The 13,082-nt window shown below is 36.7% G+C and overlaps 1 protein-coding gene across 1 annotated transcript in view; it reads right to left on the bottom strand.

The window, feature by feature from the left end:
* The window catches only part of LOC144972239 (uncharacterized), a 318,601-nt gene that overhangs the window by 130,672 nt on the left and 174,847 nt on the right, over nucleotides 1-13,082 (bottom strand). Inside the window, exons 51-56 of the mRNA XM_078913282.1 lie at nucleotides 10,544-10,665; nucleotides 6,249-6,443; nucleotides 5,734-5,960; nucleotides 4,228-4,358; nucleotides 1,832-1,959; nucleotides 600-797 (exon numbers count right to left, since the gene is read on the bottom strand). Coding sequence (XP_078769408.1) covers nucleotides 600-797; nucleotides 1,832-1,959; nucleotides 4,228-4,358; nucleotides 5,734-5,960; nucleotides 6,249-6,443; nucleotides 10,544-10,665 — 1,001 coding nt within the window. The remainder of the gene's footprint in view (nucleotides 1-599; nucleotides 798-1,831; nucleotides 1,960-4,227; nucleotides 4,359-5,733; nucleotides 5,961-6,248; nucleotides 6,444-10,543; nucleotides 10,666-13,082) is intronic.

The following is a 13,082-nucleotide window of genomic DNA, read 5'->3' as shown; positions in this document are numbered from 1 at the left end:
TATTTATTCCATGTTTTTGTCCTGTTTTTTGTTTTTTTTTAACTAAACGCTGCATGGAAACTTTAAGTTTTAGTCTGTTAATTTCCCACTAAACAGTTTTTTTATCCCATTAAAAATCTCTTAATATTCTAAAATCTAATTAAATAATAGAACAAATAGGAACCAACAGCCAAATGGAAAAAAAGGGACATGACTAGACTCCATAGTTTGGGACATTTTGTTTTGTTTTTGATTCAAGTTAATTTGTTTTGTCTTTTTGTTTGCTTTGTTCCTTTAGCTTTGCTTTGTTTTTATTTTTTGTTTATTTTCTTTTGGGAGGAAGGGGGTAAGAGGGATTTTTCATTATTCAGGTTTTGTTTTTGGATTTTGTTTTTGGGGGGGGGGGGGGGGGGGAGAGAGAGTTTGTTTCCTTTTGTTGTCGTTTTTTTTTTGTTTGTTGTTTTTTTTTCTTTGTGGTATTTTTGTCTGTTTCGTGTTTAATCAGTTGTTTTTTTAAATCCTAATATCATTTGTCGCACAAATATATTTCATAATTAGTGTCTGCAATATTCCTGTCTGGTTTTTGCATGATGACAATGAAATGTGTACTAATCACCCACCATGTCTCCTATCTGATTGTATCCAATGGCATTCTTGACATCCTCTGACATGGCAGCCCCCATGATGGAACACACAACGGTAGACAAATCTTGGACAGCCTGACTGGCTGGAGACGTACTGGAAATGGACTGGCTTATCCCCCCTGGTTGGCGGCACAGAGAGCTCACTTGGTTTGAGTCTTTGAACAAACGGCCAATCTTTAAAAAGGAGAAAAATGAAATTGGGTAAAGCAGTAAGAGCAATAATTTTTTTTCATTTTGACTTAACCAATGAAAAGAGGTCTTTGGTTCAATCCTTGTACAGTGTTGTGCTCATGTGATATGACTCTCTGCTTCAGATCTGTAGCCCCCTGGTTTTAAGTCCTGTTCCAACAGCACAAGATTAAGTCTGCACTGTACTCAGGTGTATAATGAGTATCTGGGGATAACAGCACTGTCACTGTTGAAAAAAAAACACAAATTGTAATTGGGACTTACTAGCCAGCCTTATGCCTCTTGGCTCCTGGTGGAGCATACGGTCTCAACAGCACTCTTCTGTCCTTGGCACAGATCTTTGCCTCACTCCAGGTAAGATTGGAGACGCAAATTGTAATTGTAGGCGAAATATATCATCCTACATGTTAAATGTTGCTGTTTGCTCATGTTATTTTGAAAAGCGCTTTGAGCATATTTAGAGAACATTTTTGCTCTTTGTTCTGGAATGAAATTGCTCGGTTTCCAACTGGTCCAGGCAGGAATCCTTAAATGAGAGGAGAGCAGTCAAATGTGTACTTTTTTTTTTGAGAGATGATATGTTTCCATGTAAATCATCCCTCTGATATGAACTATAATAGTCTTTAGTTTTGACTATGTAATACTTTGTAAACGTTTGGGTGTATCCTTCATAGCAAGATCCTTTGTGGACTTTAAGGTCATGTCAAAATTGGCACATTGATGGAATGGCCGTTCTTATGTCTGACTTTTTCTTTGGTGCTTTTCACTTCAGATCTACAACTTTTCTCCAATCATCTTCCTTTTTACTGGCAATGACATGACCTACAAGAGTTGCTAGTACCGTAAAACTCCTAAAAACAAACAAAACAAGACATTATTTACTTCAGATTTACAACTTTCTCCAATCATCTTCCTTTTTACTGGCGATGACAAGACCTACAAGAGTTGCTAGTACCATAAAACTCCTAAAAACAAACAAAACAAAAGATTATTTGGTGTAAAGACATTTCACTATTCACCTTATCCGTATCAAATTTCCCATTGGACCAGGCAGGTCCCAGATTTTTGCCCAGTCTAATATAAGCTTCCATCATGTTTTGCAGACCGTCGGCTTCCAGGAAGAAATCAGACACGTCCAGACTTCCATCTACAGAAACATAAAATAAAACAACAAGCATTGACCAAAACAGGCATAATCCAAGTTTCATATTTCCCCCCTATCAATTCAATTTTGTTCAGTATCAATGTAAATGTTGCTGTTTGAAGCTCCTAGAAGTAAATAACAATGTGACATTGAATGGAAGCTTTAATTTCATTACAAAAACAGATCAAATGTGAACGCTTCAGTTTTCTCCTTTATCAACAAACACGAGGAATGAAACACTAGAGATGAATGAGATAATATGGTAGTGGCGTTGTTATTAACACCACTACCACATTATCTCATTCATCAAACAACGCCACTACCATATTATCTCATTCATCTGTAGTGTTTCATTCATCCTGTTTTGTTGATAAAGGGGAAACCCGAAACGTTCATTTGATTTGTTTTATTAAATTGAAGCTTACATTCAATTTCACATTGTTATTTACTTCAGTATCAATGTCACTCTGACATGGAATACAAATGGTGATAGTTGAAATTCCATGAAATCAATAGTTACAGCCAGTGGGGGCAGTGTGGCTCAGCGGTACGTACGGTCTTTGCTTCCTACCCAAAAGGTAACGAGTTCGATCACCCGCCGCTGCGTTGTGTGGCCTTGAGCAAGTCACCTTGTCCTAGCTCACTTTGCGGCGCTGCACTGCGGCTGACGCCTGGGTTATTCCAGTCTTCCCTTGGAATAGACCCAAAAGACAAATTTCCCCTTGGGGATGAATAAAGGGAATTTAATTTAATGAATTTAATTAATTTACCAAGACAAATGTTACCGATGTTTTGGGATTACCCTTTGTCAACTAAATATGATGAATGAAACAATAAAAGGGAATGAGAGAGAGGAGAATGGTGTTGTTAAGGCAAACTATGCCACTCTCTCATCTGTCATTCATTGTTTAGATGACAAAGGGTAAACCCGAAACATCCACATCATCTGGCTTGGTGAACCAAATGGAAGCTTGTATTCCATGTGACTACAGTTATTTACCACACGGACATAACAACATTTCAAGATATAAATGGTCCATGGTTTTCTAGCATGGGGGATGAGAGACTTGGTCCACACCAGGTCAGTATTTAACACACAAATATAAAAAATGAGCTTTTATATAGCGCAAAATCCACTTAATGTGATCATAGTGCTTTATAAGGGGTCCCTGGCCAACTGCAACAATAAACATTTAGGATGGAACATGACATGACGTCTGTTAGGCGACATTACAATTTTTTCAGACAGAGATAACGCTGTTAATGGCCAGGTACTGATTTTACACCTGAGTACAGAGAGAGAATGTGAGTAAAGTGCCTTCTCCAAGGACTCAACTATGCACGAGTGAGACTCGAACCCAGGACCTTCCGATCCGAAAACGAGTGTCATACCACTAGACCACATAGCCGCACATTGTACAGTTTGGCCTTGAGCAAGTGACAATCCACACTGGTTCTTATCTCTCAAAATAAACTTATAAAAGAACAAAAAAAGAATTTAAAAACAAAACAAACTCTAGAGCACTTATAAAGCGCAATATCCAGTTAATGCTCAAAACACTTAACTCAGGATCCCTAGTCAACTGCAACACTTAACATGTAGGACGAGTCATGACAACTATTATGCGATACGACAATTATTTCCAACAGAGACAACGCTGTTGACAGCCAGGTACTCATTTTTCACTCGAGAATGGTGAGAGAATGTGAATCAAGAGCCTTTTCCAAGGACTCAACTATGCACTGCTCAGAGCGGGACCCGAACCCAGAACCTTTCAGTTTGAAAAAAAAGAAATTCCCTCATGACTAAAACCAAATCCACAAAAAGCAATCATATGGATGGTAGCCTTTCATCCATTGACATTAATAATAATAATAATAATAATAAATGGCATTTATATAGCGCTTTACCCCATTGTCACAGGCTCTAAGCGCTTTACAGTGATATAAAACAAAACATATTACAGTGAGACAAGTGTGAAGGAAACGTGATACGAATTCAATTTAACAACAACAAAATATGAAAATAATATTGCAACATTATGACGTAAAAAGATAAAACTTTAAGCGAGATTTGAACGTTGTCAACGAATCGGAGCATCTCACGTGTGACGGGAGAGAGTTCCAAAAATGGGGGGCCGAAAATTGAAAAGATTGTTCAGCTATTTTACGCAATGGCTTAGGTTTGACAAGGATTGATTGGTCATTGCTTGACCTCAAGTTTCATTAAGACCTGAAAACAAAAGTCAAACCAAACAATGGCCGCCTTACCGTCCATTCCTTTGAGTTGTATAATAGTCAAATTCATGAAGAGGTTGATGGTGTCTAGGCTTCTAGACAAACCAAGCAGATATTGCTGGTCTATCACTTTGGGTAGGATGATGTTGGCCATGTCTACAGACCTGTGGATCAGACGGTAGACAACACGGTTACACATGCATTCATATCTTCTTCTTCTGACTCAGCATTGCTTGTGATGCGCAAAGTCAAAAGAAAAAGAAAAGTTATGGAATTTTCCTAATAGTCAGTTGTCTAATTTTAAGGTCATGTAGAGGGTGGTAGGGGCTGCACAATATTGCTCACAAGTTTGATATCAGCATGAAAGTTGTTCCATGAGTCGACTGTATTTGTGGAAAATTGAGTCAAGCTGACAGGTCATCATTGGATGGAGGAATAGGAATATCGTTGGATTCTCCAACAGCCTAGTTTGGCATCATGTTTCGTTACACTTGTTGCTGTTGGTCAGTGACCCAATGTAAAGCACTTTGAGCACGTTTGTAGATACTGCGCTATATAAAAAGCTCAAGTTTTTTTGTTTTTTTTTTTATTTTGGGGGGGGGGGGGGGGGGGGCTGTATTTTACTTTGCTTCCTTTATGTATTGATCTACTGCTATCTCTATAAGATCATATATCATATGGCTATAATATCTTGGTCCAGACATTTTCTATAGTAGCTTCTCACTCATATTGCTATCTCTATAAGATCATATACAATATGGCTTTAATCCTTGGTCCAGACAGTTGCTATTGTAGCTTCTCACTCATATTGCTATCTCTATAAGATCATATACCATATGGCTTTAATCCTTGGTCCAGACATTTTCTATTGTAGCTTCTCACTCATATTGCTATCTCTATAAGATCATATACCATATGGCTTTAATACTTGGTCCAGACAGTTGCTATTGTAGCTTCTCACTCATATTGCTATCTCTATAAGATCATATACATATGGCTTTAATCCTTGGTCCAGACATTTTCTATTGTAGCTTCTCACTCATATTGCTATCTCTATAAGATCATATACCATATGGCTTTAATACTTGGTCCAGACAGTTGCTATTGTAGCTCTACCCCATATTTCATGATGAGCATCTGATTTATCAATGAATTTTTTTGGTGGCATGTTTCATTCATTGTTTCATTCATGTCTAGTTGGTTTTGATGGTGTGAATTCGATAGTCCATTTTTGATTGAACGAGGGTTTAGGGTTTTATAATATCATGCAAATCAAAAGATAACTAAAAGTAGTGCTCTAAATGTTGTGGTTATTCAATACACTGGTCAATGTTGCACAATGCTATGATACACTAGTTACATCTACACTGGTAAGTCAAACAAGCAACAAGTACTGTATGAAATATAAATTAATATCCATTTGTCTTGGTGTTGGAATAAATAGAGAATTATGAAGGCCATAGAACATGGTGAAATCCATGGAAATAAGGAGGCCATATAAAAATTAGTATAGATTAATATTCTATTCTATTTCCATACCAATGTTTGGAAGCCTCCAGCAGTCTGTCTGCAATGTTCCTTTGTGTGTGCTCCAGCATTTGTTTGAGTTTGTCAGTGTCCAGGAAGTCTGAGAATGACCTTGACCCGTCCATGTATTGACCTATGATGACCTGCATCAAAGTTATCATCTCCTCCATGTCTACAGCTACCAAGGTCGTGTTGATGCTCGTCTTGCCTTCAGTGATTTCTTGTTCTACAAACTCCATCTGGGGATAGGGGTGGGGTGGTGGTGGTGGTGGTCATGTGGGTGATGTGGACGGTGATAGTGATGGTGGAGGAGTTGTAGATGATGGTAGTGGTGGTGGTGTTGACAGTTATGGTGATGATGATGATGATGATGATGATGATGATAACAATGATGATGGTGATGATGATGACGGTGATGATGATGACAATGATGATGGTGATGATGATGATGATGACGTTGCCAATGACAATGATATTGACATATTCCATACAATCTGGAAAATGGTTCCAATGATGTCAAAGATTACCTGTCTTTGTAGGTAATATCCATTAGCCTGTAACATGACAGTCTGCCAGAGTAGGACAGTTTGATTGGTAGAGCAGACACGAGTCTGTAAGTCTTTGAAAGCTGGAATTTCATTGGTTGGTATCTTCAATGCTTTGAATAATTCATCACCACACAGAGAGATTTCTGGTGACGGCCCGGATACAATTTCACTCAACTGAAATAAAGAAGTTTTTTAAAAATTATTTTAAAAAAACAAAACAAACATATATATTATATATATATCATCATCCATCGTGGCTTGTGCTCTTGAGCACGTTGCCTGTCAGTTCTCTCCACGAATCACCATCCACAATATAAATATATATATATATATATATTGAATCGTGTTTGATACAAATATGGTACGAAAAGTGCTCGACATGTAGTAATGGAGCGAATTATTATTTAAAATATTTACCACAATGTTTGGGGCAGTCTACATCAATGTTTCAGGCTTAATTTGCCATCTTCAGGACTGAGTTGTTTTGTTGACTGTTGTTGTTTCTTGAAGTGGTTCCGGTTTGAAGTTAATTAAGAGGAATTTGCGCCGATGGGGACACTTTCCGTAGATCTCACTTTTCATGTTGAGTGTGGCTTCATGAGGTTGTTTGATTATAGTATATTTTTCTTCCAGGCATAAGCTACATTGTTTTGATGTTGGTGTGTATCCTGTTGCTTTAGATAAAATTTTCCATGAAATGTTGTGGTCTATTTTGTTGTCTTTTAATTTCCAAATATGTTCGCTGAGTTTTGTGGATGTTTTTTTGTTAGTGTTTCTAAATGTTGAGGTGTGGAGGTTGTATCTTGTTTTGAAATTATTTTCTGTTAGTCCTACATATTTTTCTTGCTTGTTTGTTTTAGTTTCTGTGACTGTGGCTTGGTAAATTAAACTTGATTCTAAGCATTGTTTGTTCAGCGGGCAATGTTCTTTATTTCTGCAGTTGCATTTTCTAGTGGGTGGGTTTTGCTCTTGTCGGTGGTTTATTAATATTTTTTTTGTTGTGGCTTGAAATTATTTGTTCTATGTTGCGCATACAAGCCACAACAAAAAAAATATTAATAAACCACCAACAAGAGCAAAACCCACCCACTAGAAAATGCAACTGCAGAAATAAAGTACATTGCCCGCTAAACAAACAATGCTTAGAATCAAGTTTAATTTACCAAGCCACAGTCACAGAAACTATAACAAACAAGCAAGAAAAATATGTAGGACTAACAGAAAATAATTTCAAAACAAGATACAACCTCCACACCTCAACATTTAGAAACACTAACAAAAAAACATCCACAAAACTCAGCGAACATATTTGGAAATTAAAAAACAACAAAATAGACCACAACATTTCATGGAAAATTTTATCTAAAGCAACAGGATACACACCAACATCAAAACAATGTAGCTTATGCCTGGAAGAAAAATATACTATAATCAAACAACCTCATGAAGCCACACTCAACATGAAAAGTGAGATCTACGGAAAGTGTCCCCATCGGCGCAAATTCCTCTTAATTAACTTCAAACCGGAACCACTTCAAGAAACAACAACAGTCAACAAAACAACTCAGTCCTGAAGATGGCAAATTAAGCCTGAAACATTGATGTAGACTGCCCCAAACATTGTGGTAAATATTTTAAATAATATATATATATATATATATATATATATATATATATATATATATATATATATATATATATACATACATATATATATATAAATTCACTCAAGTGTTTTTAGCCAAAATGATTATTTCCACATCCTCCATTTCATCAGTCCTGATGAAATGGAGGAAATGGAAATGTTCGTTTCGTGAGTAAATTTATTTATTTTTATATGTTCTAACCTAAATTATCGAGCACTCTCGTACCCACAAGTATAAATTTGTGACATGATGTCAAAACTGGTATTGATGTCAGAATAATTTAGGCAAAGCCAATGGAGATTCAAGCCAAACTGAAACTAAAGGATTCAAATTTTAGTAAATGTCACCCATCACCTCACACTGGTATGATGTCAGAATTATTTAACAATGGCTATAAAGTCAAATGGACAGAATGAGAAAATACCCGTTTGTTGAAATTGAAGAAACAAAACTCATGCTTTTCACTGAAAGCATTCAGTTTAACTTAAGTTTTATAAGTTGAGGTAAACATTCAGCAGAGAAGCTGCTACAGCGTCCCAGTCCCATAATTAGGAGGTGATAGGCAATAAGTCAAGGACGTCAGACATTCATCAGAGAAGCTGCTACAGTGTCCCAGTCCTAGGATTAGGAGGTGATAGGCAATAAGTCTAGGACGTCAGACATTCATCAGAGACAGGATTAGGAGGTGATAGGCAATAAGTCAAGGATGTAAGACATTCATCAGAGAAGCTGCTACAGTGTCCTAGTCCCAAGATTAGGAGGTGATAGGCAATAAGTCAAGGACGTCAGACATTCATCAGAGAAGCTGCTACAGCGTCCCAGTCCTAGGATTAGGAGGTGATAGGCAATAAGTCAAGGGCGTCAGACATTCATCAGAGACAGGATTAGGAGGTGATATGCAATAAGTCAAGGAAGTCAAAGATATTTTTTCTGACACCTCGCCCCCCCCTGTCCACCCAACAGTGATTAGGGGTAGTTGGGTCTGTTAGATCTAGTGGAAAGTACAATGCGATAGACCTGCGTCCTATCCAAAGGATAACCACCAATTGCTATAGAAAAGGGGATAAGTTAGGGTTCCATGGGCCTGAATGGCTGTGAAAGAGATCCAGACGGATGGATTGGTAGAAATGTCCCCCAGAAGACATTGGAGATGTCTCAGGTTTACAACTGACGGATGGATTGGTAGAAATGTCCCCCAGAAGACATTGGAGATGTCTCAGGTTTACAACTGACGGATGATTGGTAGAAATGTCCCCCAGAAGACATTGGAGATGTCTCAGGTTTACAACTGACGGATGGATTGGTAGAAATGTCCCCCAAATGACATTGGAGATGTCTCAGGTTTACAACTGACGGATGGATTGGTAGAAATGTCCCCCAGAAGACATTGGAGATGTCTCAGGTTTACAACTGACGGATGGATTGGGAGAAATGTCCCCAGAAGATATTGGAGATGTCTCAGGTTTACAACTGACGGATGGATTGGTAGAAATGTCTCCCAGAAGACATTGGAGATGTCTCAGGTTTACAACTGACGGATGGATTGGTAGAAATGTCCCCAGAAGACATTGGAGATGTCTCAGGTTTACAACTGACGGATGGATTGGTAGAAATGTCCCCCAGAAGACATTGGAGATGTCTCAGGTTTACAACTGACGGATGGATTGGTAGAAATGTCCCCAGAAGACATTGGAGATGTCTCAGGTTTACAACTGACAGATGGATTGGTAGAAATGTCCCCCAAATGACATTGGAGATGTCTCAGGTTTACAACTGACGGATGGATTGGTAGAAATGTCCCCCAGAAGACATTGGAGATGTCTCAGGTTTACAACTGGTTGACAAGTTAGGACGTGTTTGGTTTATCAATCCATACTTCAAGTAGAAATATCTGGACGTGTTTGGTTTATCAATCCATACTTCAAGTAGAAATATCTGGACAAAAGGAATTAAAAGATGAATTATGCTTGGTCTGTGTGTAGTACACTTGCACAACGCGTAACAAAGACAATTTGAAATTCCCTTTTATCTAAATCAGTGCAGCTATATGGTCTTGTGATTTAACACTTGCATTCGGATCAGAAGACCTTTGAGCCTCGCTCTGCGCATAGTTGAATCCTTGGAAAAGGCTCTTTACTCACATTCTTGTAGTATATTGGATTTGGCACCGATTGGCCAATCTGGTGCCGTTGGTCAATCTGGCATGTTTATGTAATTCTGGCAGTTCCCTTTCTACTGACTAGTTACTTGTTCTTAGAGTTTAGCAATCAGTTGATGCTTAAATGCGATGTTTATTTTCATTGAATAAAGTTCTAGTTATACAGAAGATTGCCTTCCATGAATATTACTTTCTGCAAACATAACAATTCTCTCATCTTATTCAGGTGTAAAATGAGTATCTGGCCGTTAACAGCCTTGTCTTTGTCCGTTAAGAATTGGAATATCGCCTAACAGGCGTCATGTCACGTCCTACATGTTAAGTGTTGCTGTTGGTCAGGGATCCTGTGTAAAGCACCTTGAACACGTTTAGTGGATATTGCACTATACAAAAGCTCCATTATTTTTTTGTTGGTTTTTTAAAATCTAAACGTTAGTTAAAATGAATTGATTGACAAGTGTGACCCTGACCTTGTTGATGTGAACAGTCATGTCCATGAGACCATCCAGAATGTTCTGGTCTGTGAGGATTGGAGTGAGAATGGCACCCACTTCAGTGTTGTTGAGTAGCATGGACAATCTGATGGGTTGGTCTGGTGGGGAGGGGGGGAGAGAGGAGGGAAGAATAGTTCAGTATATTTTAATCTGTGGTTACACTCAACCATGGCATTGACTTTTTAGACTCACTGCCGATATCTGCTTAGTTATAAATCTGATAAACTCAAATTGTTATACTGGAAATACTGTTAACCCATTACACCAATGTGAAAACAAGCCCATAATTGTTATACTGGAAATACTGTTAAACCATTACACCAATGTGAAAACAAGCCCATAAATGTTATACTGGAAATACTGTTAAACCATTACACCAATGTGAAAACAAGCCATAATTGTTATACTGGAAATACTGTTAAACCATTACACCAATGTGAAAACAAGCCCATAATTGTTATACTGGAAATATTGTTAACCCATGACACCAATGTGAAAACAAGCCCATAATTGTTATACTGGAAATACTGTTAAACCATTACACCAATGTGAAAACAAGCCCATAATTGTTATACTGGAAATACTGTTAAACCATTACACCAATGTGAAAACAAGCCATAATTGTTATACTGGAAATACTGTTAAACCATTACACCAATGTGAAAACAAGCCCATAATTGTTATACTGGAAATACTGTTAAACCATTACACCAATGTGAAAACAAGCCATAATTGTTATACTGGAAATACTGTTAAACCATTACACCAATGTGAAAACAAGCCCATAATTGTTATACTGGAAATACTGTTAAACCATTACACCAATGTGAAAACAAGCCCATAATTGTTATACTGGAAATACTGTTAAACTATTACACCAACATTAAAACAAGCCATAATTGTTATACTGGAAATAATGTTAAACCATTACACCAATGTGAAAACAAGCCCATAATTGTTATACGGGAAATACTGTTAAACCATTACACCAATGTGAAAACAAGCCATAATTGTTATACTGGAAATACTGTTAAACCATTACACCAACATTAAAACAAGCCCATAATTGTTATACTGGAAATACTGTTAAACCATTACACCAATGTGAAAACAAGCCCATAATTGTTATACTGGAAATACTGTTAAACCATTACACCAATGTGAAAACAAGCCCATAATTGTTATACTGGAAATACTGTTAAACCATTACACCAACATTAAAACAAGCCCATAATTGTTATACTGGAAATAATGTTAAACCATTACACCAACATTAAAACAAGCCCATAATTGTTATACTGGAAATACTGTTAAACCATTACACCAACATTAAAACAAGCCCATAATTGTTATACTGGAAATACTGTTAAACCACTACACCAACATTAAAACAAGCCCATAATTGTTATACTGGAAATACTGTTAAACCATTACACCAACATTAAAAACAAGCCCATAATTGTTATACTGGAAATACTGTTAAACCACGACACCAACATTAAAACAAGCCCATAATTGTTATACTGGAAATACTGTTAAACCATTACACCAACATTAAAACAAGCCCATAATTGTTATACTGGAAATACTGTTAAACCATTACACCAACATTAAAACAAGCCCATAATTGCATTGAATTATCAGACCTTAAAATATGTATACGTTGCTCATAGCCTATTTGACATTTTTTTCCCCACAAATTACAATTGATGTATTGAGTAGAACATGCACAAAAAGTCTGAATTTAAAAAGCTAGCTTTGAATAGAAATTTAAAAAAAAAAACAATAAAAAAAAATAAACAAAAACTTTTTAAGAAAAGAAAAGAGGGGAAAATGACAATGAATAAAATGGTATCCCAATGATAAACCTGTCCCAAGATTCTAGAGTTGTACACAAGAAAAGACATTTTCTCATTTCAGATGGTATAAGAATGTGACAATGATGGTGATCAACCACAAAAAAAACCAACAAATGTCAATATTCATTATAAACTAACCACATACTTCTCTTATATTTGAAATTTCAAACATTCGTAGTTTGAAAGAACAGAAAAGAAAAAGTTACTGAAAATAGCTTTAGAGATAAATAATTTGACCGTGGCACGATATTTTAAAAATGCTCCAGTCCTAAATATAGGTTCTAAGGAACTAAACTTTCCTTTTCGACAAGATTTATTGAGTCCAAGAGGCGAATGGAATTCTGCAGTTAGAGCTAAAAATTCGTATTTCAATGAATTTTTCGTAGCACTAGACAGGTCTTCTTATAATAAAAGCATACGCATGGTCCTTATAAACAAAATATAAATAATTATACTTTCCTTATCAACCAATATTCAAAAGTTCTTTTCTTGTCAAACACTTTCCTTATCAATCAATCTTCAAATGTTCTTTTCTTGTCAAACACTTTCCTTATCAACCAATATTCAAAAGTTCTTTTCTTGTCAAACACTTTCCTTATCAACCAATCTTCAAATGTTCTTTTCTTGTCAAACACTTTCCTTATCAACCAATATTC

The sequence above is a fragment of the Berghia stephanieae genome, chromosome 5, assembly GCF_034508935.2.
Source record: "Berghia stephanieae isolate SIO BIC M18660-M18661 chromosome 5, UCSD_Bste_1.3, whole genome shotgun sequence".
NCBI lineage: Eukaryota > Metazoa > Mollusca > Gastropoda > Nudibranchia > Aeolidiidae > Berghia > Berghia stephanieae.
The sequence above is the reverse complement of the archived record's forward strand: the minus strand, read 5'-3'. Positions and strand labels throughout refer to the sequence as shown.